This window comes from Prinia subflava, chromosome 2, assembly GCF_021018805.1.
Source record: "Prinia subflava isolate CZ2003 ecotype Zambia chromosome 2, Cam_Psub_1.2, whole genome shotgun sequence".
In the NCBI taxonomy this organism is placed as follows: domain Eukaryota; kingdom Metazoa; phylum Chordata; class Aves; order Passeriformes; family Cisticolidae; genus Prinia; species Prinia subflava.
Window position 1 is genome coordinate 72486167 of NC_086248.1, and position 26513 is coordinate 72512679.

Below are 26513 nucleotides of genomic sequence, written 5' to 3' on the forward strand. Positions count from 1 at the left end.
CCTGCAGTGTTAGCCATGACATTTAGGGTGATTTTAGTGTTTAGGAAGAGTATTCAAGAGGCACAGCTGAGTCTCTGGATTCTCTTCCTAGAGCCTGGCTTCCCAGAACAGGGAAGAAAATCCAGAAAAGGAGAAAGGAAGAAAATTCTTATCATACATGAAGTTCTCTGTTCCCATTTTCACACGGGAGGATTGTTTCTCCACAGACAGAAAAAAATGGGCTTTTCAAACTATTTCAATTATCTTGAAAACATTCACAAAGGAATGGAAAATGTTAATTTGTAAGAAAACATGATAAAGCCTTTAACTAAAATTTAAGGACTACCATGTCCACAAATTGCAGCTCAGGAAGCATTATCCCTGAGCTTCACAAAATGATAACTAAAGACAGGGCTTCAAATACTGGAGTGGCTTAAGTATTGTTCTCTCCTAAGTGCTGCCATTTACTTCTCTTGCAACCAGTTACCTCACCCTGCATCTTTCTGACTTTACATCATCTTGTCTGGAATTCAAAAAACCACAGCTGGGAAAACAGAGAAAAAGCTGTGTGAAGTGCTGAAGGTACTGTAATGTGTCAGGCTAATGCCAGAGTGATGCCACAGATTTCAAACAGAACTGCGTGGCTCTGCTTGAAGTACCACTCCTCTTCTCTACTTCACAGTTTTCAAGCTTTTGATCTTTCCTTTTTTCCCCTTGCTGTATCATATCCTGCTGTTCCCTTTCTTTTCTCACAGATCAGCATCTGCCTTTTTAAAATAGCTTCAATTGGCTATTGAGCTGCTTAAGGTTATTTTTTGTTGTTGGGTTGTTTGGGTTTTTTCATTAAAGAAAACATTGAGAAGGCTAATTCTGGAAGCTCATTCTATTTCTATTTTGGACGTTAAGAGAAAACACATTTGAAAGCAGCACAGCTGCCTGGGACAAAGCACTGGGAAGTGGCTGTCAGGCTACTGCTTGGAACAGCTGAGAACTAGTTCACCATTCACCACTATGCTGTGTGTACCAGTAAAGTACCCTAGATCCTAGTTCACCTATTTTTCAAGTTAAAAAGCTTATTCTTTCCATTTAAGCGTTTTGTTTTAAAAAAAACCCCAAAACAAACAAGCAAACAAAAAAATCCAAACCCACCAAAACGCCATACCATAACCTCTTTGATACAGCAACTTGCTAGGTAGCTTGCTGTCAATTAGCTACTTGGTGCCTTGTCAGCATTTCTGGTGTTAGATTTAAATTGTGCCTTTATCCTATGTGTTAAAAAGCATTTAACTGAAGTTAACATGTTAAACAGACTGTTCAACAACAGCTTAAATAGATTTCTTCACATTTGAAAGACAAAAAGTCATCAGGCTGAGCTATGGCTTAGTGCTTTTTGGAGTCCCTAATCTTCCAAGTGGCCCTGCCAGATTTTAACGTGCTCTACAGTTTTTAAACATAAGGCCAGTGGGTATAGCAGTACTCACCTGTCCAGGCATTTGTGGGTCTGTAAGTAGAGTACCATCAGTATCTTCCTTGTTTGTCCTAGAAGATGCCAGGTCCTGTGGTGGGTCAGGAAGAAAGAAGTCATCTAGAGAAGTAGTGGGGAGTTGAGTAGGTCGAGGTTTCTCCCACTCAAGAGATACAGAAGGTAGGCTGGGGGCGACAGACTTCTCTGCCTTAGTTATGCTGGGCTTCTCAGCTTTGGTCATCTCCTTTGGAGCAGACTCTTGTCTGTAAAAAGAGGGAAGGGGCTTCTCTCCTTTCTCCATGGACTTGATCTGGCTGGGGGTCAGGGACTGGAACTCAGACTTGTCTCCTTCAAACTTCGAGCGCTCTGCGTTTATCTTCCAGAAGGACGACTCCTCTTCCTTTCTGGGTGCTATCAACCCATCAGAGCCAGGGGTCTTATTGGCCTGAGAAGATTTAGGGACTTGGACACCAGGCGCTGCTTTAACAGGCTGCCTCTGCTCGTTCTGCAGCTGGGCACCACCTTGCTCTTGTATGGAGAGAGATGCAATGCTGAACTCCATCTGACTCTGTTCAGGGACACAAAAACAGTATTTCAAAGCCCTTCACACAGATGCAATTTTGACTTTCTGACCCTGGTGCACACAAGTAGCACCTCAGCCCACTGCGAGACAGCTCTCAGTCAACAGATATCACTGCAAAGCTAACTTGATTTCTCCATAAATGTCTATCTTTGTAGTTTCATAAAAATAATGATTTTTAAAAGTCTGAACTGCAAGCAAACATAAAAGTCCCTGACCTGCTGCAGGGGAGACAGAGAAACCAATTGTACTGGAGTTGCTCAGTGTCATCTAAGGCAGCAGTGCACAGCATGCACGGTGCTGAAACGTTAGAATAGCAGCACTAAAACATTGCAAAAGCTGCAGAGGCATTTTGAAAGTCAGAGAGGTTTTATATGAAAATTTTTAGCAAAAAAAGCGCTTTAGATTGTAATTCAAAAGGCAGTCTTTCATTGTAGACTTTGAAATAGTTGACTACAGGTCCATCTACTTCCAAGATAAAGGATTAGATGTAATGAGTATGCATAAGTAAGTAATTTTATAATTCTAATGCCCCTCTGAAGGAAGAGAAATAACTCCAGCGGGATCAGTCCTTCACCTATTCCAGAGCCCTGGATTGTTTTCACTTGCAGTACAGAGATAGCTGTACCCATTTCTGAGAGGTAACACTGGGCCAAGGAAGCAAGTGTTCACATTTAATGCATTAAAAAAACCTTACAAGTCACGGAAAAGTGAATAGTACTTCGAAATGTTTGTTTTGCGTACCATCGCTTCAGTAAAATTACTTTCAACTATCTAGACACTCTTCAGGCTAATAAAAGTTAAGCCTTATTACTCTCTGAGAAACATATAAGCATATGTGCCAGGAAAGAACAAACTAATACACAGATTTGTGTTTGTAAAAAGGAACAAATAATGCGAGGAAAAAAAGACTGCCTCTACTGTTAAAGTTATGCTGTTGTCATCATGGGCATGGTTGGGTTTGAAAAATACTCAAGAGGACTTGTAGCTTTTGCTACAAATAGTTAAAAGGTACTTTGGAAGTTAATGACAAATTTGTGATGTTTTTTCACCATTCTACTTCATTGCCCAGCCTTTCCTGAATAAAACTGCAATAGCATCTCTGGGCTTCAGTCTAAAACAAGTCCTAGTTGCATATCATTTTCACTGAAGTGTTTGATCTTGAGTCCTACATTACTGTGCATGTTAAGTTCAAAGGGGCTCTAGATCTGGCAGGACTCACGCCTAGTAGTTAATATTCAGAAACTTCTCATCAAAGAACAACTGTTAACCCAGCAACTGATTATTTATAAAACAATTTTTTAAACAGTCAGCAGCTGACTACACATAATTTGATTCATGGACTTAGATCTGACCTTTCTAAAGAATTAGATGCATCGTTTTTCCAAGGCTGTAGGCAAGAAAGCACCAAGCTCTGTGTTTTCATGGAGAATACACTGTGCTATCAAAAGATACAAAGATAAACAAGCTGCAGGTAATTATAGCTCAGCTAGAATAAGGTGAGTGCAAGGATACACACAAATCTTACTAAACAACCTCAACACCCCACCCTGCCTGCAAAAAACTATGAGGAAAAACCTTAGTGCTCTGATTTATTTTTTTATACAAGTCATGACGTAAAATAAAGAGCAGGACATTTATCCGTAGATAAATTTTGCATAAACAAACCACAGATGCAATGGTGTTGAGGATTATTTACAGTGACTGCCATTCTCTATATTAAAATATAGGGATTTATTTCCCCTAAGCTCATTTGGCAGTACTACTGAACAGTGATTTACCACCCTGAAGTTAAGATGCTTTAAGATTTTAGAACTGATGAAATCCCAGCTTAAAAAAAACCCACAACACAATATAAAATAGACCTGCAATTCCCCAGTAGCCAAGAGAAAAAACAAAAGATTCTAAAAATCAAAGACAGGTTAAACCCCCCCATCCTGGAAGACTTAAGTCATGTAAAACTTGTCATGTAGGAATTAAAACAGTGCTACTTTTTGTCCTGCAGCAGTCTGCTGTCTCCTGAATAGCCTGTCCTGGGGCTCACACTAGGGATGACAGTAGCTAAAGGCCATCACAGCAGCAGTCACTTTCAGTAGAGTGATTCCTTCACCCCCAGCCCAAGGGAGAGGGAAGATCAGTGCCCAGGGTGCAGAGTGGCTATCACAGCCCCCAGGCACACCAGGACAGTGCTGGAAATAAAATCCTGGAAAAACACCAATGGAAGGGAAGTATGGGTCTATTAAAACATACACTAGAAAAAGTAAACCAACAAGATGGCTCTGCATTTCAACAGCAGCCACCCAGACAAGCAAAGCCAGGCCTTCTGAGAACTTCTTAGGCTGTGGAGCTAAAGACACTGACTGTGGTGATATTTTATGTTCTTTTTTATGGGTCAAAATATCAGCTCAGAGATGTGGTTTGGCAGTGGCCCATAGCTCCTAGCGCAGGGAAGAGCGTGGCACTGCAGCAGCACTTCAGGCAGTTGCACCTTCCCAAGCTGCTGGTGGATGCCTGCTCTGCAGAGGATGTCCTCCTTGCCCTTTGTGCAGAGACCACGGGGTGCACCCGTTTCAGAAGACAGGACCACCTGACACTTGAGACTGCATATCTGTCTCATGGTATGCTTTGGAGATCAAACAGTTCATGGCCTGACACGGAACAATCCAAATGAAAATACTTCTTCGGGAGTTTTCGTTCTCCCACAAGGAAAGCAAAGAAGACAAGACTACCCCGACAGGTTCTGAAAGCACTGTGTCTCAGCATGATGTAAAGACAGCTCCCAGAGGTCACACGGATAATTCTGCTTCCAGCACTTAATTCCAGAAGCCAAGAACTTCTGTGGACCAGTCACAAGACATTGTGTTTTCCCTGAAATATATAATGCTTCTGTTTGACTTCTGAGGTTATTTAACACATCTAAACCCCTAAGAAATGTAGCTGACGAAAGAAAATGATTAATAGGCAATATCCTCCTGTCAAAAAATTGGCAATAAAACACCCTCCCCCGCAAGGAAAAAACAAACCAAACAACAAAGCAGCAGCCTAAGTAGGAAGATAAATTCACAGAGACGGAAAAGGCCCATGTGTGAAACACCCTATGCTGACATCTAAGTAATGAGTAGTACTGTACACTCTAATGAGTCACTAGACACTACAAATGTGATTTTAATTAGAGTTCTGCTCTCAATTTCTTACATCAGAATGCAAATTGGCAATTGGTTGCGTCAGCAGGAGAAGGAAGGAAATGATATTTAAAAGACAGCAACCTTCCCATCTCCCCCCTCCAAAAATGTCCTTTTCCTTTAGGTTTGCCAGCCATGAGAATATCTTGATGCACATCTCTCCTGGCCCCGGCCAACCTTAGGGTACCAGCTCAGCTGTGGAGGTTTGCCTTCCCCAGGCTGGGGCAGAGTGGCTGTGCCCATGCAGCGCTCAGAAGCAGAACTGCACTTGTGGCACTCTACAGCTGCCACCCTGGGGAGGCACACACTGAACAGTGGGGTGTGATTTCATGGTCAAAAGTGAATTGTCTTATCCAGGCTCAGTTTGGGATTCTAGAGAGAGGGTTTCAGTTCCCCGCTGCTTTCATTGATTTTGTATTACTTTACACAAGCTGCAGTTTCTGTACGTGTAATTCCCCATCTGAGGAATAAAATAAAAATATTTTCTTTTTCCTACCATCTGTCCAAATGGTATTTCTGGGAATTGTTCAGCCCAGAAAGTCTCAAGAGCTTACACACAGACTAGTACAGTCTCAACTGTAATTTCTAGAAATTACTGGAATTCAAATAAAAGCTATTAACAGCAGTAGTATTTTCAAGATATTGCACAAGCAAGTCTTTCTCAACACATTAAGAGAAAGAGGGGAGAGAGTGCATGTGAAAGCATGCACAAAGAAGTATTTTGAGGTAAAGCAAACCTAGAAGCCTGTGCTCTTTTCAGTCTTATCCCTCTGGTCCCAAACCACTGCAAGAGTTTAACTAAAGGATGCCCTGTCTTGACCATTTTTCTGTATCATAAATATAAATAATACTATAAATTGCAGGTTTTAGGAGGTTGCATGTCCATCTTTCCTTAAACAGACCATACAAAGGCATTTAGGAATTTTGTGTACTGGATTAAATTTTTAGACCAAACTTCAGTCTCAAGGCAGCAATAATCCACTGAATTGTAGCAGTGGCTGTATATGCTCATGGGAACCAATGTATGCTGAAAGAGAGGCACCAGACACTGAGAATGTCATGATTCAATAATACTGTGTGAAATCAGGTCTCAGTTCATAAGGACATATTAAAAACAAGATGACCACAAAGAACCCAGGAACTTTTAAAGCATCTTATTCACTCATCAGGAATGTGTAGTATTTTACTAAGCAGTCACGCAAATACAGCCAAAACAAATTGTTTTGCTTGGCAGGCTGAAAAATCCAAATTGTTGAGACAAAGACTACAGAAACACTGTCGAAAGCAACTTAAGCACAGCCTGATAAATGCAGAGGTAAGAAAGCCAACTTTAAAAGATTTAGAAGATGACTTTGCTTTGCTGAATGGACAAAACCAAAATAAATATAGGGCCCAAAGCAGCTGCAGTTTTTGCTTTGTTTCCTGTGCACACCGTGGGTGTTTTTGGGATTTTTTCAGAGTCTGAAAGAAATCCTTAGGTCAGCAGAGGCAAATTGCAAGGGCAAAAAATAGAGCAAAGCACTCAAAACCAATCTAAGTAATTTTAGTCCATACAAAAAGACAATGCCAAAGTTCTATAGTATGGACCTTTGGAGGAAATTCCATTCTGTACTCTGCTGATATGAACCCAATCCAGTCTGCCACTGTTCCTGGCTAGCTTGAGGAAGCTTGTGCTGGCAGTGCCTGGTTTTATGCTCAAAACCAACAAAGATTGGTGCAGATTAACTGGGTCCTTACACTTGTCTTTACAGAAAAAAAAAAAAAACTTTGAACAAAGCTTCTATTACCACAAGTTGGGTTTGGTGGGGTATTTCTGTTTGAGAACTAAGTCAACAGAAGTTTTACAGCACTATGTTTTAAACATATGTAGTCTAAATCAGAAAGGAAAGGCTAATCTCAAAAGCTCAGGGATCACTCTCCTTCCAAGGAAGTGCTGTCATTTATGCCAGCTTGGTAAAAATAATCACACCAAATTATAGCTTGTAACAAACAAGTATAATATCATGCTGCTAAGGAAGGAAGGAAAAAAAAATCTCTTCTGCAACTGTTTTCCTATTTAAAACAAAACACTAGCCAGGGCTTGTACAAAGAAGGATACTGAAGACTGCCTCAATTTTAGATAAAGGAAACGGTAAACTGAGTTTATTAAAAGTGGAACATAGTTGTTTTCTTCCTAAATCATTGCTGGGATTAGATCACTTCTGTAGCAACATAATTAGGGAATATGGATAGCAAGGCAGCAACCTCCCTATTGGGAGGATTATTGAAGTGATTGAAGCTTGTCACTTCCTCACTTTTCTATTTTTTTTTGGTTTGTTTATTTTAAACACACCTCAGTGGCTTCTCTTTTCAACAAATACCTGAGGTGAGGGCCTGTTGAAAATAGAAGAGAGTTGTCAACTATTCTACCTGTATCAAGAAAAAGAAATCTTTAGATATGCATGTGTCAATTTAAAGCATTTAGAATAAAACCTATTTTCATTAATAGCATGAATCACAAGTAAATTGCAATTTATTCCCATGCTGCTCAGTGCAATCTGTGTGTTAACTGAGGTGGCAAACTGAAATATTTTCTGTCCATTACTAAATTAATTAACCACCTCCTCCCCACACCCCAATCTAAAACCACAAAAACCATGAAGTTCTGAGTTCAGGAAGAGTTGCAGAGAAATTTTACTTCCAAGTTCAGGCATGATTCTTGTTTTCCATTTATATCTTGAGGTCCATGCTGAGTTTCACTAAATTTTTACTTCAAACAAACCAAGAAACCTCAAAGGCTAAACTCAGCCAAAATGTCATCTTTCATCTCACGTAAACCTGAAGCCATAAATAGAATGCCCTGAATTCATAAACCTGGCTAGAGCTCCAGTAAAAAGTGTAACCCACATTTCAAGACATGTTCTGTCCATGAGGGCTCCACCCATGAACCAAATCACTCTCTCCAAATCAATCTTTAGTTTTAAAATGTCAGCCCATTTGCAGTGCCAAGAGAACTCACTGATTCCCAACTTTTCCTTCTGAGAAGTGTTATCGCTATCTACTAAAAATATTATTTTAAATGCTGTCTAACAGCTAACTCGGCAACTTACATTGCAGCTCTACTTTGTTTCCCTTGTTTGAGGATTTAAAAATAAAAAGGTGAGACAAGAAATACTCATCTAAAAATAGTGGAGATATTCATGCAAGTGTTTGTTGTGATAAGAACATCTGCAGCCATATTGCACATTTGTGTTTAAAGTGAGAATACAGAAAGTTTACTTGTGACACAAGTGAATTTATCAAGCCCTTCAACAATGTTCTGCACAAAATGACAGCAATTCAATATATTGTTCTCTGGGTAAGTTTGACTATCATGGAAGTAGGGAATCCATGGAACCAGCTACAGTGAGAAAAATTTTTCCATACCTTATCAGCTAGAATCCCCATTGGCATCACTGTTATAGCTGAGAGCCTTCAACCCGGGAGAATACATGCCCTCCCCTCTTCTCTACACTTCTTACTACCCTCTCGGTTTCCCTCATGTTAGTTACAGAAAAAGAAACCAGCAAAATGAGTATTTTCTGTGTCTCAGTGTTAAAAAAAAACCAAAAACACCCTGTTGGTTTTACTGATTTACATCTCTACTTTCTTCTGCACTGCAGAAGCCACATTCCCTTCCTTGGGTAAGCCAGAGCATATTCATGCACATTCAGGCAATAACATGCTGAAAACCCAAACCAAACAAAAAGCTCTGCATTAAAGGGAGATCAGGGAGAAGAGTATTGTGGAAAGAACAACCCATCAGGGGTAGAGCTCAGGGAATGGAAAGAGCTGGGCAGCCTTTAGTAACAGCGGGAACAGGTCTGGCTCACAGGACGTTGAACAATGCATTACAACACACCAACCTTCTTGGACAGCTCATCCAGGTTTCCTCACACGGGACCACTTGAGTCAGGCTACTTTTTCCTCAGCTGCTACCTCATTAAAAATTGCCTTCCAGTATTACCTCATAAAAGTACTGGTTAGGGAACATCAAAGAGCAAGGACAAAGCAAGATCTCCAGGTTTGAAAAGGAAGACTCGGCAGTGGAAGGATTTGGTTGAAAGATTGATACAATATGAGGCACTGGGGAAAAACCAAAAGGAAGAATCCACAGAAACCGACTAACCCATACCCTGTAAATCCAGACAAAATGGATTCTCTAGACTTTTGCTGAAGAAAAAAGTCATGCAACTTTTCACCTTACAGCTCTGGCACAGCTTTTATTTCTGCTCAGCAAGGAGGGAGGGGGGAAGAGGGAAACACAATCAGCCTCGACAATTACTTCTAAAAAACCTCCTCCCCTCCTCACTTCTCTTCAGTGTCCACACAAGTGTTCCCGTATCATTCTGTGTTCCTCGATTCACTACAGTAAAGAATGAAACTGGTGGATTTATCCCCTTGGTCTCTCATTTTGAGACACCAGGAGGACAGTAGAAATACCCTTCATCAGCAAGCAATAAGGCACAGGCTGGGTTTAAAACCACTTCAGTAGACACACAAGCATTAAAAAGAGGACTATCAGTTAAAGAGGAAATGCCTTCCTGTTGCAGATATATCTCATCATGCATCACTACTCAATGCATTACATGAAGCAGGATCTCTAGGAAGCTCAAGTATTCAGAACTTACAATATCTTATCAAGACAGAGCTTAAAAATAAAATTATGGCTGCCACATTCCCAAACCTGAGGTTTTTTGTTTGGACCGATAAGTGAGAAAGACAACACCACTGTCTCCAACATATTATTTATTTCACCTTACTGTCAATGAGGTCAGCACTTTTCTGGTATTTTTTCCTTTCTTGGGAGCTTCACCCAAGTATGTCCATGTTAAAAACCTCTTTAATACTATACAAAAAGCCAGTGGCTGCTTCTTCTAAGGGTTCTGTAAGACAGGAGGGCTTGCCTGAGCAACCAGGTTTCAACTGCAGGAAATCCTCCACTGGTTCCTGAACCATCATAGCTTTTAAAGGAGTTCTAAGGCAAGTGAAGACTGGCATTGGTTTCTCTTGAACTGCAGCTCTGCAGGCTGCCAGGGCCCAGGAGTCACATCAAGTTATAGGTTAATCAGCTTCTGCAAAGCACAGATGGGGTGCAGCCACAGGCAGTGACCTTGAGCAGGGAGGGCTAAATCTCAGGTCAACTGGATTAATTTAGTATTCACTGGCATTTCCAAATAATTACTCTGCATTAGGCTAAGATTATATTCATAAGGTCGTACATGATTATCTACATAGTTCAAGGGCAAAAAAAAAAAAAAGAAAGAAAGAAATGGGGAACAGGGCAGTAGCAGCTTTCTCTGGCAGATAAAGGCAAAACCCACAAAGTCTGAAATGTGTGATTAAATTAACATGCTGGCCATACCCAACTGAGAGAGACAATTCACTGAGCTGTGGTTTTGCTCACAGAATTTCTCCAACAAGAAGAACTAAACTTGATTTCCCACCACACACACATACGGCACAACTTCATGCTGCAGGTTCAGAAAGATGGAGAACTTTGGCTCTGTGTTAGCCATATGAGAATCCCATCATAAATAATGCTTTGACAAAATACCAGAGGTAAAATGAGGTGTAAAAGAAACCCCAAACCAACCCACCACAGCAAAATATGTTATTTTTTTAAGGAGTCTTTTGGAGAGGAAATAATTTAATGCTTCTAGCATGGCCCTAGGTTAACAAGTTCCACTACATTTGCCCTAAGACAACATTCTAGTTCATAATAAAAAGATGAAGTACTAGACAGGCTTTCAGAAAGAAACCAGTCAAATTATGAGATATCTGCACATTTCTCACACCATTTTCTAGCTACTTTACTCCTAACTTCAAAAGTGAAATGCAGCTATGTTTATACAGTATCTGAGACAAGGGTCTTACTAAACATGGAAAGTTGATTAAAAAGTTTGCAACCAAAAATTCAAATAATTTGTAATGAATTGGTTTTACATCTGCAGTCAAAGCCAGAACATTAGTTCATGAAGTACATTTTGTGCTTCTCCTGATGTAAATCAAAGCATACCAAGTCCTGTTTCATTTCCAGGATGGTCACTTTATACAGCCTGCATAGAATAAAGTTGACATTAATCTATCAAGTATCAAAATGAAGACAATAAATGCAGAAGGAACAGTACAAAATGACAAACCAACATTAAAAAAAAAGCTGTTTATTTACCTTCGTTTCCCAGGAGAACGGAGCTGAGTGTTCATCTTGCCAAGTTATGTCCTGAAATAAAATTTAAGAATGACTAAAAATCAGAAGAGCAGCTTCATTTTCTCAAAAGCATTACACATGTGACATTATGTTACACTGCTGGAACTATAACAATCCCTGCTACAGAACTGACTATAAAGTGAAAGCACTGCTTAAAGATGGCACTGATTACATTTTAAGACTGACTGAAAGCAGGTCCTCTGAGGGGAAGGTTATCAATACTATACCAATTTAATCTACAAAATATATGAAGGTTTAACCGGGTCTAAATCTCCTGAAATGGTTTCTCCACAAACAGCTTTAAAATGTATTATATTTCCAGTTTTCTACCAGGCATTTCTTTGGTAGCCACTAGCAACACATAGCGACAGAAACAACAAAAGGAGAAGGGGCCTGAGGGAGATCAAGCCCCATTTCCTCCCGCTGGCAGACCAAAGAGCACGTGCACAACCAGGCAGCCGTGGGGCAGTGACACAGCCGGGTGGCCATCGGGCCAAGGCACAGCTGGGCCCAGCCCCAGCAGGACACACCATCGCACCACGTCGGTGACACTGCTCTGCAATGAGTATTCACTGGTGCTGAAGGAGCCACACAGCACCCACAGCACAAAATCTGAAACCCATTCTTCTAAGAAGCTGCATTTCTGAAAATTTAAACGATCTCTTCATACTAGGCATGCCCCCCAGAAAATACACGCGGCCCACACTGAAAAATGAAAGGGTGGAAAATAAATTGAAAAATGATTTTTTCATATTTGTTGAAGAATTACAACACCATGATTGCATTTCTAATCCTAGCTGTGGCTGGGACTCATTGGTACATTGGATGGTCCCATGGGTAGGGGCAGTGAACTGCACCCTCCATCCTGAGCAGGTCACTGCTTGTGGACACCGCTGCACCCCAGGGAAGGAACAGGAATGGGAACACTGTATGGAAAGGGAAAGGCCAGGAGTAACCATGCAGGATTTTCACACTCCTGCTGCTCAAAGAATAACAGAACTCAACAATGTTTTAACAAAACACAACATTCCCACATTCCCCTGTGGCTGCTTTTTTCTTATTTCTGGTCTCTGCCTTTCTAGAAATGTATTTCTCAGACATCTGATAACATTCTCCTGATCTACCCCCTCTTATTTCACTTCAGGGAGATTTTTATGGCCAAGAGCTATGAGATCATGATTAGAAGTGTCTAAAACCATCTCCTGAACATAAAAACATGTCATACTCCAACTATCACTCATCTGTGAAATACAGGGCTTCTGGCAGCAAGGTATTTGTGGTATACCTGAGGGTGATCCCATGCTCTTAAAAAGAACTTGCCTGATAGAGCTCATCTAAGAGGAAAGGCCTGGGCTCTGCTTGATCACATACTGTGGCCAAAAGGAAATTTGGTACAGGAAGTTTTTGCCAAGAACACAAATGTAATACAGGTTCTCTCAATCCAGGAAACAGATTCTCAGATGTTTTAAGGAAAAAAGGAAGCAAAAGTCTGCTTTTTAGTATCTATCAGCATTTGCACTGTGGTGTGCTGCTGTCTGCATGGGAATGCCACACCACTCAATGTGTGATGCCTCACAGCAGGTCTAATTATTTCAAACTCCTTCTAGGACAATATCCTTTGCCTCTGAAATGGAGTTGGATCTTCATTTCTGAAGCATGCATGAAAGAGGAATCACAGCCCAGAAGGAAAGAGAGATGGGAGAACCTAACCATTGGATTGAGTCTCACACACAAGGCAGGGCTATAACACTTCTGTCTGCATGGGGTCTGAATAAATCAGGGCTTGACTTCAACCATAGCAGTAAAGGACAGAAGTGAAGTCCAGAGAACACTGTAACACTGCTATGTGCAGTCACAGCACCTCAAAGCTCCAGATGTGTAGCCATAGCTGCCAGTGGGTTTTATCTAGAGAGTTTAAGGAAGCTCTGTCTTCTCGCCATTTACAGGACAAGCAAACCAGCTGGGAACCAATTTTAAACTTGAAAGTGAGCCAAGTTCATCCTCGTCCTGGATCCAATCCACCCAGCTCTTTATTTTGCTGTATTTGAAACAAGAGAAGACAGCACAGGGAGGGACACCTCTACTCAAAACTCCCTGCACACCCTCAACTCAGCGATGGCACCGCTGCCGTGAGCCAGCCCTGACAACAAAAGGCTGACCACAGAGGGATGGAAAAGCAGCATGGGAGAGGCAGAGTGAAGGTATCAGGCTCTCATGCAGCAGGATTCATCATTCCCTGCAGGACAGAACAAGTCAGCCTCCCACTTCACAGAAGCTGATGTCTTCTCAACCATCACTGTCCTTGTTGGCACCGCAACTTGTAACCTCGACCTCCAGCACAGGCAAGCAAAAAGCTCCTGGAATTAATTAATTTTGGTAACAGTTGTTAAAAGTTTTGGTCAGAGATAGAATCTAAGACTTTCATAGATTATATAAGATGGAAGTAATTAGGCAGCAGTTCCTTAAAAGAAAAGGATCATATATTTTATTTTTTACTTAAAAAGATAGCTCATTGCACCTCGGGCTGTACAGCCCAGCACACCTCAGAGCCAGTAACGCTGAGGATCTCTGTCCACATTCAAAAGATCTTCCATGGGATATAGCAAAGAATAAAATAGGATAAGACATGGTTGGAGGATACAAACCTTCAAACAATTGATGTCTGTGGTGATTTGAAGTGTACTTGGGGCTAGGATGAGGGAGAGTTGACAAGTTCTACCCATTGTCAGGGAAGGGAAGGAAGTTTGTGGCCTCCACCTCATATGTTTTCACACAAAGAACATGCAGAGGACCAAGTGAAAAGATAGGATACTGTTGAATTGTGTTGTGCTAGCTAAACTGCCTGATTCATGTTTGTCACCAACAAAATATGAGAAGTAAATTTGGCTTTCTGTAGAATAAACAAGTTCTTACATACTTGAATAAACTAGGAGCAAAAGAATCAACTATTTCAATAATAACAAAAGTGAATTATGACTGGAAATCCTAGAGAAAAAGACTTCAAGGCTATTTGTCATCAACATAGATAGAAAAAATCCATATTTGATCAGTTTTGTTTTCAGCACACAATGCCTTCTTCCAGAAAGAATGCAAATAAATAAACTTTTGTTCACCAGGGTTAAAAAAGGAACCTATTTATAAGAAATGAGGCCTCATGCAAGATATTTCAAAGATGAAAAAGACGAATGAGAAAGAGAGGCAAAAATCTGGTCATACACTTGACTTTAACAACCAGCTGCAAAATATACAAAAAAGAATCACAAATTACATTTGCTATATGTAGGCAGCTTGCTGCAAAACAACATCTGATTTTCAAAATGGAAGACACTGGTTGGAGTGTGCCTGTGTGTCTGACACGAGCATTGTTCAGCACAGCTGACGGTAGCTGGGCAAGACACAAACTCACCAATAAATGCTTCTCAGAAGCGTTACTAGAACAGGACCCGCTGGTTATTGAGGTTTTACTGCACTCAGATGCTGCCTTTAATTTTTGGGTGTTTAAAAAACACAACTTAAAAGGTTTTACTATGGTGATTATTTGCTGCTTTAAAGCAGTTTTAAGTAGCGTTTAAAAGGGTTGATCCTTTGGTTGCTGCCAAAGTTCTTAAGGCTAAACAAAACAAAGGCAGGTAAGTCAAGCTTCCCTCTTAAAACACAAAGAATGGAGCTAACCAAACTCTCTTACCTGTCTTTCCTCCACATAAAACATTTACCACTTCCTAAAGCATATGGCATTTTTTCCAATGAAAAGTTTAGTTATTTCACGTCCAACTCTTTTACTGCTCAAATACTGAATGCCCATTCAAAGGAAAAAAAAAAGAACTAAAAAAACAAAGGAAAAATCAGACCTTGACTCCATGTGTATGTCACATGCTTATGGATAAAGAGGGATGGTATTAAGAGAATAGTGAGAACTTGCTGTAAACTGAATATCTAAACTATCTTTCACTGAACCAGAGAGAACCCAGTGGCATCAACTGACACCAAATCAGCTGCATTATCAAGGGCTGGCCACTACAGCGGGCAGAGTGGTAGCCTCTCACATACTGCTGGTTTTCCAACTATTCCCCTCATGGTTTATGGCATATTTCAAAAATAATCCACCTATATTACATTCATACTCAATCTCAGCTTGTACTTCCAGATTTCTCTCTGCTCAGTTAACCTTCATTTCTACCGCTATGGGCATTGGAATGAAGAAATTATAAATGGAGAAATGCCAGCAATTGGAGGCTTGCTCGAAAGAGGTAGCTCTGTTGCAGAATCCAAAAGCCCTCGGTCAGGAGGCCTGGGCTGACTAGACACAGAAAATTATGGTGAAGCAACAGTCTCCTGTGCTGGGCTCATGTGCGATGATAGCAAGTCAATCCTCAGCAAACAGGACAAAACTTATTTCTTTAGGGTGTGAAACGACCCTGTTAGCCTAACTCTCTTCTGAAACCATGTTCACAGTGCCTGCAGGGCTTCCACTACCAGCTCCATGACTGGTGATGCCGCAATGAGGATAAGATGGAAGAGAAGGAGCAGTGACTCCAGGCATTTGCTAAGAGTCACACATGGTGCTGCAGTGCTCCAGCATTATAAAATGACTGGATCATGGCTACAGGATGCCACGGTCCTGTTACTGCACGTCTATGTTCTGTAACACCCTTCCCACACAGCCAACATACTCAAAGGTGTTTTGAAAACGTAGGAGATGTTTATAGTTTGAGAACTTACAGTCCTGGGCTATGAGTTCAGGAGATAAATTTGGCGTTAGAAGAGATATACAGGAAATGGTGGGAGCGAGAAAGAGGGAAGCAACTGTCCAGAGATACAAGACCACTCCATATATCCTCTGGACCACCTTATCATAATGGTTACATGCACGAAAATGGGACTGAAACAGTGAGAGGCCTGGACCAGTAAATCAGTATCTTCAGTATTCATCCTTGGCTTGCTTTCTACCAAGTCCTCCAAAGAACATGAGGTGAAAGAGATCAAATTTCCATGCTTAAGCAAGCACAGGTAGATCACTACAGATTTCAACATCAGTTAACAGGGAAGATGAGCTGTGGCTGGAAACATGAAACTTTTGGAGCAGGTATATCAGCAAGAACATCATCAGACCAAAACACTTTCACAGAAAGCGCTGCAACATCCACAAGTGATTCTGAGGCATTTGGACTACTCTCTGTTTCCTTGCCTTAGGATACCAGACACCAACAGCCAGGGAGAGCAGCCAGGACCAGCCCAATGGTCCTGAGCGAGGGCTGGGTGACCACGGAGCGTGCAGCAGCTGAGTCTCACAAAGGCAGCAGGGCACAGCTCCTGAGCCGTCTGACCAGCACACGGAGGCACCAGAGCTGTGCAGGACAAGCGTTCGCAAGCCCGGGAAGTTGAACTGAACCGGCAGGAGACCGGCGGCAGCGGCTCTGCTACAGCAAGGCAAGGAGGAGCGATTTGTCAGCCAGGGCAGATGTCCAGCAGTCAGGTCGAATGCCAGCGAGGGAGCCAGGGGAGAGGAAGCTATCACATGAAGAGCCAGGAAAGGCTCCAAGGCTCAGTAGTACAGTTGGAAGAACTAAAATGGAAATGGCGAATGCCAAAATGAGTGGAATCTCTTTTCTTCGGAGGAACAATTTATATTAACTTCTGCTTGGAAGTCAAAGAGGAAGTCAGTTGAGGCAGATTCTTCCAAAATTAAACACTTTGTATCAAGTATTTGGATGAACCATGCCTTCTTTGGTTAACGGCTACAGAAACGCTAACATTATCCATATTGTAACTGCAGTTGGGGAGAAGAGGGAAAGAAAACTATTTGCCCAGTTTCAGATGGACTCTCTAGATGCTTTAGGAAATTATTATTTCCATAGAGTGCAGCACAACAGCCTACAGCATGCTTGCTTTGCTTCCAGATCCACATAATTCAAAGCAGAAAGCACAGCAGAGCTCTCGAAGGCTGGGAGAACTGAACATATTTTTTTTCCATACTCTCTAACTTATTTCACAACTAACTTCAGATTTAATTTTCTTTTCAAAGGTTGTTTGCACAAACAAATTTGTTGTCTTGTGTTCTTCTACACCTCTATTTGGCCATTACTGTCAAATATTTATCTAGAATTTTGGGTATCATGAACCAGACAAAACTGAGCTACATCCTGTGCTCTCAAGCTCTAGATACAACGTGTGTGCAGTGCAGCATCACACCTTCCTGACAGGGGACACGCAGGCAGCAGCCTCCTGCCACAAAGCCGGTCGGGCACCGTGATGCCCAGTATCAGTGTGCCCCACACGCTGCTTAGAAATCCCACTGCAAGGGATACTGGAGAGGAGGCTAAAAGCAGCACTGCTCTCTTTAAATTGGATTGATGATTACAAATGCAGAAGCAGATTTTTTTTCGTGGCCGAAGCCACATAATTAACAATAGGTCACTTAAAGTTATTATATGGACAGAGTCAAAGAAACCAGCTCTGTAATCATACGAGAATAAAAGAATGGAAATGTAAAAGAAGAGAAAACAAAGGCAATCAATACACTGAATAAGAGACACGGTATCTGAAGAGTACTGTCAGGTCTCTTCAAGCATTGTTAGACCTTCCTCTTCAGGGGCTCACACTCGGTAACATGACCCACTGCTCCAGACCGGGTACTCTTTTACTGTGGATTTCCAGGGCTGTCACGCTTCACCGTTGCATAGATGGCTCTCAGAAGGTTCAAAATCCATACTTTTTGCCATCTATCTTTCCACACCCCTGTTTTTCCTGGCATGTGACATGGAACAGGCTGCATTTTTTTAAGGTGTCAAACATGCCAAGAGCTGGAATGTTTTCAGTGTTGTATTTTTAACCGTGTCTAAAACTAGAAACCAAAAGGAAGAGATTTAATTCAGTGTAAACATTCCCTACAGCCCATTTAAAGCAAGGGGACCGTGTCCAGCGCCAGCCACGGTCATGCCCCGGGCGTCGGGGGATCCGAGACCGTCCTCTTCTCCGAGTCTCCTTCCTGCAAATCCGCTTCAGCGCTCTCGCTGCTGGCGCCTTCCCTGCCCTTACGGTGTGCCCCAGTGCCTCTCGCGGGGTGACCATCCCGCCCTCCCGCACAGCCAGGGAGCGGGGAAAGCAATCGGGCTCATCACCGGGGCAACTCGCCGCGCTGCCGACGGCGCGGAACGCCGCGATCCCGGGCACCCAGCGCCCAAGGCACCGAGCCCTGGGGAGGTCGCGGCCGCCGCGCCCCGCCCGTGCGGCGGTGCCGGGGTGGGGAGCGCCGCTCCCGCCGGCCCCGGCCGGCGCCCCCTCCCCTTCCCCGCCCCGCCGCGCCCAGTACCTCGTCTCCGAAGCGCACCACCTTCTGCCCGGTGTTGAGGCGCAGGCTGGGGTAGGAGGCGGGCTGCGCGGGCGGGCGGGCGGTGCCGCGGTGCGCGGCGTAGCGGGCCTGGACGTGCGGCTCCACCAGGCACTTGTCGATGATCTCGTCCTGCTGCCGGGGCGGCAGCCGCTCCCACTCGGGCCCGTAGCGCTCGCGGATCCGCTCCTTCTCCGCCATGATCTTGCGCGCCATGGGGCTCAGCGAGGAGAAGTAGCTGAACCGCTTGCGCTCCCGCTCGTCCAGCGGCCGGTTCCCGTTCATCACCGCCGTGCGGGAGGCGGCGATCGCCGCCGCCATGGAGGCCATGGCCACCCCGCCGCCGCTGGCCCCGCACTCGCACGGCGGGATCGGGGATGGGAACGGGAAGAGAACCGCCTCCTCCGCTCCCCTCCCGCAGACGCCGCCTCCCTCGGCTCCCTATAAAGCCGGGCGGCCGCCTCCCCGCGCTGCCCGCCCCCCGCACGCCCAGCCCGCGGCAGCCCCTGCCCGCCTCCGCCCGCGGCGCCGCCCGCCCGCCGCTCCCGCGGGGAGCCGGCCTCTCTCCCGCCTCCGCGGGCCGGCGAGCGCCTCCCGGCTGGCTGCGGGCTCGGTACTGTCGATGGCGTGGACCCCGCGGCCCTCCAGTGCTCCTGGAGCAGCGCTCGTCTCCCACAGCCCTTCCCCTTCCTTCCCGAGGAGGTAAGCTGTAGTATTCCCACGCTGCCGGAGCCAGGAGCACCAGGAAAGGACTTGCCTCAGCTGGCAGAGCACCATGCCCAAGAACCTGCCTTTCTTCACTCCTAAGTCGTACGTGTTTCTTAACACGGCAGAAGGGCCAGCAGCTGCTGAGACAAGGATGCTTGACACAGGCGCTTTTGTCCAACTCCACTAGTTACGGTCCGAGATGGTCTGAGGCCTCTGTATTAATTTGATAGTAAAGTTGCAGCCTAAGTGTAACAATGCAGCAGGGCTTGGTTACATTGGTAAAATAGATTCCTAAAGGCCGAAATAATTAGGTTTTCTGGTCTCTTCCTTTGCCGTACAGTGCTTGTTTCCTGTAGCAACTCCTTATTTTGGCAAAGGATTGACCGAGGTTGCACACACAAACTCTCAAAAGATGAGCAGTCTCCTGGGGTGGGGGAAGCATAGTTCCTTTCCACAAAAAAAAAAACCCCAAAAAAAAACCAAAAACAAACAAACAAACAAAAAAAAACCACCAAAAACAAACGAAACCACCAAAAAAATCCAAGCTTATCTAAGATAAGCAAATATGTCAGAAGATTTGTGTGAGACTAAATCTATTTTGACTTTTGGCCTAGGTAGTTGCAGGGGAATTTCTATTATCTTCAAAATATATTACAAAGGTGCACAAATATTGAGGTTCAGCTTAATGGTTTTTCATTGCTTAGCCTATTTTTTTCCTCATTCTGCTTTCTTTAGTATCATTCTTAATAGATAAATGACTGGGGCTGCAATACATTAATGTTCCCATTTAAAAGTTCAAATGGTATCGCTAGACCAGCTAAGATGACACAGAAGAGGATGGAAAATGATAATTAGATTTCTCCACATACTTGGTTCTTAGGAGGTAATTACAGTTCCCCAAGTCATCACATACCAGCCCAGTTATATAATCCTGTTTTGTTTGTTAAACTTGTTTGAGAGCACTTGACTTGAGCTCGCTTTCTTAGTCATCTGCATCACGCCCAGAGAAAGAAGCCTTTGAAACACTTTTGCAGGCACACACACACTCATAAGAAGTGCAATACACATTACCCCAACCCTCCCGTGATCTCCCATTAATCTCTTTTGTCTGCCACCAGGGGCTGGGGATGAAGTCAGTCACAGGAGTAAGGAATGAGGACAAGGAAACCCAGACAATTGCACACGGTTTGTTTGCCCAGGCAGTTTTTTTCTTCAGCACCACCCCTTCTCCACTCCCTCTGGTCTAATCCCCCAAACAAAACCCCTCCTTTTTATAGTTCCCAAGATTGTCTGGTCAAGTGCCAAGGTAATTCCCCTTTCTCAATAAATAATACAAGGCATAACAAAACTTACAAGCTTAGAAGATCACCTTAGAACACAATCATTGTATAAAGTTCGGCATATTTTCCAGGCTGCTGTTTTTTCAGGAAAATAATAGTTCCTTTCCTCCTTAATGAAATATAGTAGAAGTTTCTTAAACTTCTAGACTTTTAAACAGAATAAGCAAATAATGCTTATTTCTGGTAGGATAGAAGAAGCTACTCAAGAACAGAATGTTGGGAATACCTGTGTCACAAATGGACAGCACCCCAGTTCTTTCAATAAAAACTTACAAGCCTACTTTATCCTTACTTGCAAAGAAATATCTACTTTTGCCCTTTACAGAAATTCTGCTCAAGAAAGTTTAGAATTCATGTTCATTAGTACTAAACAGACAGGTGATCAAATTTGCCTTTAATATGGTTTGGTTAAGGAAAACTGCTTTTCCAGAAACCTGCTGCCATGTCTGTCCAACAAAAATAACTCAAGGAACACCAGCTAGTGCTCCCAATTTATACTTCAGTCCTGTCAACCTGTTAATAAGTTTTGCCAACCACCACCATCAATGGGTACTAGGAAAGGGAGAGTGTTGTGTTTCTGACATTTACTCACCAAGAGCCTAGCTCCAAATAAGTAATTGGTTTGGTTTGTTTCCAGATAATGTTTCCTTGAACCCCATTCTTGTAAGCTGACATCTGTTCCTTCACTGCACTGCACTACGTGAAATCCTTGTGTATTCTCCTGTTACTCACACTTGGCAGAGCTCTGAAGTTTTCTGTGCAGAAGTCAGAGACTTTGAGAAAAACTAATGAGAAGTGGAATAGCATTATTTCCAATGAAGATGGCTTTTCTTTTTTTCTTTTAATAAATTTTCACCTGCAGTATGTTCAGTTCATAACTGTGATCAAGTTTCTTACTGCTCTTGTTTGGCCCCTGAATAACTATTTCTGTTAGAGTGTGTCTTAATATGAAAAAGCAGTTGTTCTACTTCTTTTTTCCTTTTTAATATAATCACAGAAACATTTCTTTTACTAGTGGTAAATAGTCAAATAAGTTTGTTCTATTAAAAAAAAACCAAAACAAAATCAAACCATTTTGACCATAATTTTCCATTCAAAACAATTTACAAAGCAGTACCCTCTTGGCCTTTTATTTGTATAAATTATACAACAACTATTGTTTTTTTTAGACAATGAGATGAATCTGTATTTAGTACTTCAATCATCGTTCTCAGGGTTGGAAAAGTCTCTGATACTGATGGTAGGCTCTTGTAAGAAGGTGAAATACTGAAAGAGAAAAAAAAGAAGTTATTTTTTGATGAGTTTTATAATTTACCTGCAAGTTAACACATTAACTCAGACTTCGCTTCATCCCTTGTCCAACAAATTTGGACCTGTGTCAAGAGGTCCAGGCTTGGGGCAGAGTGGCTGAAAGCTGCTGGGCAGAGAAGGACCCGCGGGTGCTGGGTGACAGCAGCTGAACATGAGCCAGCAGCGTGGCCAAGAACGCCAGTGGCATCCTGGCCTCTGTCAGCAACAGTGTGGCCAGCAGGACCAGGGCAGTGATTGTCCCCTCCTGTACTCAGCACTGGTGAGGCCACATCTCAAACTCAGTGTCCAGTTTTAGACACCTCACTGCAAAAACAACACAACAACAACACTGAGGTGCTGGAGTGAGTCCAGAGAAAGGCAATGGAGCTGGTGAAGGGTCTGGAGCACAAGTCTTAGGAGAAGCAGCCAAGGGAGGTGGGGTTGTTTAGCCTGGGGAAAAGGAGGCTCAGGAGTGACCTTATTGCTCTCTACAACCCCCTGAAAGGAGGTGTAGTCAGGTGGGGGTTGGTCTCTTCTCTTAGGTTAACAAGGGACAAGACCAGAGGAAATTGACTCCAGTGGTACCCGGGAAGGTTTAGATTGTATATTAGGAAATATTTCCTCATGGGAAAGATGAAGACATTGGAACAAGCTGCTCAGGGAAATGGTGCAACCACCATCCCTGGAAGTCATCCAGAATGTGTGAACGCAGCACTTGGGGACATGGATCAGTGGTGCTGGATTAGCAGTTGGACTCGATGATCTTTAAGCTTTTTCCCAACCATAAAGATTCAATGATTCTCAAAATCTGCTGTTCACGAACAGCTCTTGCTTTTCTTGACTACTCCATCACCATACAGAATGAAAACAATGTCTATGTAGAAGAGCTTTCCAAAGCAGCAGAAGTTAAAGAAAAAAATGCATTGCTTTAGGTCTTCCAGCCTTATTTACCATGTCCACTATTAGTTGTCTACCACAGACAAATTAGCCACTCAGGCTAATTACCTTCATATTATTACAGCAAGTCCTTTGGGCTGCAGTTCTTCTGATTTTTTTTTTTTTCTCAGCAAAGTCAACTTCAGCATTTTCTCCACTCTGGCTCATTTCCTCCCCTATTATACATCTCTAATTTGACCCAGCAATTCTCTAGGTTCTACTATACTACAAAATAGTATTGATTAAAAATAAATTATTTTGGCAAACTTATTTTTAACATGAGTGTTTTCCCTGATCTGGTTTGACATGGATTCCCATAAGTTTCAACAGTACAGCTGAGGGAGTCAGGAACACATAGGTAGCACTGAAATGTCTTAAGCTGACTTGACTCCCAAGAAGGAAGTTTCTTTTTGGTAAAGATATGTCTTTACAAAAAGGAAAAAAAAAAGCAACAACCTCACAAAACCAAAGCCAGCATGAACAGAGGATTAATAAAGAAGATAATTAGATAATTGTGAGAATTACAGAAAAAATTGTGAGAACCATAAATATTTTATATTTCCAATACAAGCATGTCTCAATATTTGTGCAGACTACTTTTAATGAAAACCACAACTTGCAACACCTGTAGTTTAGAAATGTCACTCCTTAATGAATAATGAATTTGACTCATTTACAAGTAGAATTTTAGCCTAAGTTTAACAAAGATGTCCTTGAATCTTATTAGCCTTCTTCATTAAGGAGGGGATTTTATAGTCTACTGAAATTCACCAGGCTCAGAATCTCTGATAATAAAGTTAAGCAACACTGATCAGTATGAGGTGTTTGGCACTAAGAGCAGCTGCAGAGTTCCACAATCTCTAGGAAGTTGGACCAGACCTCTAAGATCCTGTTCAAAGCAAGGTCGACCAAGAAGTCAAATCAGGGTGTCAGGGCTTTATCCTGCCAAGTCCTGAAAATCTCCGGGGGTGGAGACTGCACAGCCTCTTTGGGCAGTCTGCTGATGAAAAGATTATGCCAAGTCTAAACGTTGTTTCAACTCATGCACATTGCTATTTGTTCCCACTAAACACTCACAGGTCCTGCAGAGCTGCTCTTAGATCAAAGCATTTTCTTCTCGAGGCTGAACAAACCCAGCTCTCTCCTGTTAAGGGATGTGCTCCAGACCATTGGCCATACTGGTGTCTCTCTCTTGAATTTTTCTGGCTTATTATAGTCTTTACTGCAGCTGAATGCAGAATTTTAAGTGTGGTCCAAAATGCTGAGTACCCCCTAAATCTGGTTATCCAAACATCATCTTAATCTATCTGGTTGTCCTTTTGTCCAGACTGTAATGTGCTGTCTTGATATGAGAGTATTGTGGGACTCTTGGTGAACTGAAAATAAACGTTGATTGCTCTCGTCATCCCCAAAAGTTGGGGTTTATCACTGGGTCACAGAATGTTTGGCAAGCTCATGTTGATTATTTTCTGTGACTTTTTCCTTCATATCAACTGAAATGCTTTCCTGGAGGACTCACTTCATGACTTTCCCAGGGATCAAAATGAGGCTGACCAGCTGACAATTTCTCTGGGTTTCCTTTTGGTCTTCCTGAAGAGGAACTTGAGATTTCCTTTCCTGCAGTAACCAAGGATGTCCCCTGATGTGCACTATGTTTCCAAGATTATAGATGGCCCTACAAGCACCTTGGCCAATTCTCTCAGGACCCTTAAAGTGTCTTGATCCTGACTTGAAGCATAGTAGAACTGGTGTTGTGTCTGGCCTAATTTTTAGGTTTTGTATGGGGAATAACAACTAGGGGACCAATCAAACACACCCCATTCATAATAATAATTCCTTGTCAATGTATGCAGTATTAAATTATAAATTCATATGAAAATCAAAAATTTGAAGCATGGCACAAAAGTTATGCACTTATTATAAAGTAATGTAATTCTTCATACTTACTCAAAATGTCTACATACTTTGAAAACACTTATTCTCAAAATAGAACTGAAGGATAAGCAAATTACTTTGGATATATAGTTTGAAGAGTCCCATAGGAATTTAAAAAAAGGGTCAAGATTTCCCCTTGCTTTTTTCACTCATTGCCAGATTTACTAATTAGCCATAACATAAAATGACAAATTTGACTCACTGGATAAAATGAAGACATTAATCCAAACGATTTCCTCAAAAAACATACATAACTGAATGTCTACACTACTAACTACTCTGTGAGACTAGAAATACACCACTGTGTGTGTAAATGCAAATCTTGCCTCATCAATTCCTAAACAGTGTTAAAAAATACATTGAATCCTTTACTAAATTTGTAATTTCTAAGCAATGTTTCTTAGTATAGGTTTGAATTTTACACATAGTCTTTCATAATTTATTTCCCCATTCCCCATCTGAACTAAAGATTTACCTTTTTAGATTCATCCAGCTCCTTGCTATTTTGCTGAAAGCTTCAGACCCTGGTGCTGTCATGGCTTCAAAATCAACCAGCTGAAAATGCAAGGAAACAAAAGAGATATTAAGAAATTATAGAACTTTTAAGTTCTCAACTTCAGGAAAGACTTTGAGGGCTTTGCTACTTCTGTTCCTGGTAAGACAGGAGTAAGCTTACAAACCAGTCTGTGCCCTGACTACTTCATCCCTCACCCTCTGTTTGAAGTCAGCATTCAAGCCAGGCACTAAAATTCTCTGTGGGGTTTGCACACCCCAACACAACCAATACTGGAAGCTACACTGGCTAGGGGTACTGAATGACTCTCCAGGCAACAACAGGATTCTTGGCTACTGTGCACCTTTGACTTCAGAGCAGCCTGAAAATGCATGCTGGTTTAAGTCTTAGACCTTCTAACAACTCTGGCAAAAAACAAATTCCAGTTTCATTCAACACTTTCTTGCACGTCATGAAAGCTTTTCTAAAAAATGGGTTTATTTGTATTCAGGCACTCTGTTTCAGGAAAAATCCTCAAATGTGAAGCTGTCCCCAATGTTCCTGTAAGTCAGAAATCCTGCTTAGTAGTAATCTTGAAACTCTGCTAGCCTGCATAAAATCAGTCAGCAAAATACTTCTCTATCAAGTCCTAAGAAAATACTTAAGAAACCCTTTGGAAATGTTTTACCTTAGCTTGAACTCCCACAGAATGGGGAAGATACCAGCTTATGGTGTACTGAAAAGAAGCTTTCTTGCTGCTAAGCAAATGCTGTATGCTCTTAAAAGCTACCAGAGTTCACTGTACTCAGAGGAGTACGTTGTTTTCAGGGCTTTCTAGAACAAAAGAGAAAATCACCCTTTCTTAAGTTATCCATGCAGGGTATTCTCTTCAACAACTTGGATTCTCACTGGAATTTTACTGATTCTTTTGACAATACATTAAAGAGACAGAGGTGTTGTCACTTCTTTTATGCTGAAAAGGTAATACAGCTAACAACCCCCGACTGTTGAGGAAAAGGAAATCCTTTATTAAAGAAGGTGGGATAATA

The 26513-nt window shown here is 42.3% G+C and overlaps 3 protein-coding genes across 5 annotated transcripts in view; 1 reads left to right on the plus strand and 2 right to left on the minus strand.

Moving 5' to 3' along the window:
* C2H1orf198 (chromosome 2 C1orf198 homolog) overlaps positions 1-19116 on the minus strand; it is a 22048-nt gene extending 2932 nt beyond the window's left edge. The window contains exons 1-3 of the mRNA XM_063390529.1: positions 18745-19116; positions 11397-11447; positions 1461-2012 (exon numbers count right to left, since the gene is read on the minus strand). Coding sequence (XP_063246599.1) covers positions 1461-2012; positions 11397-11447; positions 18745-19092 — 951 coding nt within the window. The 5' untranslated portion in view covers positions 19093-19116. The remainder of the gene's footprint in view (positions 1-1460; positions 2013-11396; positions 11448-18744) is intronic.
* Positions 19091-26513, plus strand: part of LOC134547043 (uncharacterized) — a 13575-nt gene continuing 6152 nt past the window's right edge. For both annotated transcript variants that reach the window (XM_063390532.1, XM_063390531.1), the window contains exon 1: positions 19091-19464. In XM_063390532.1, coding sequence (XP_063246602.1) covers positions 19091-19464 — 374 coding nt within the window. The remainder of the gene's footprint in view (positions 19465-26513) is intronic.
* TTC13 (tetratricopeptide repeat domain 13) overlaps positions 21896-26513 on the minus strand; it is a 45468-nt gene continuing 40850 nt past the window's right edge. For both annotated transcript variants that reach the window (XM_063390516.1, XM_063390517.1), the window contains exons 22-23: positions 25447-25526; positions 21896-22076 (exon numbers count right to left, since the gene is read on the minus strand). In XM_063390516.1, coding sequence (XP_063246586.1) covers positions 21953-22076; positions 25447-25526 — 204 coding nt within the window. In that variant the 3' untranslated portion in view covers positions 21896-21952. The remainder of the gene's footprint in view (positions 22077-25446; positions 25527-26513) is intronic.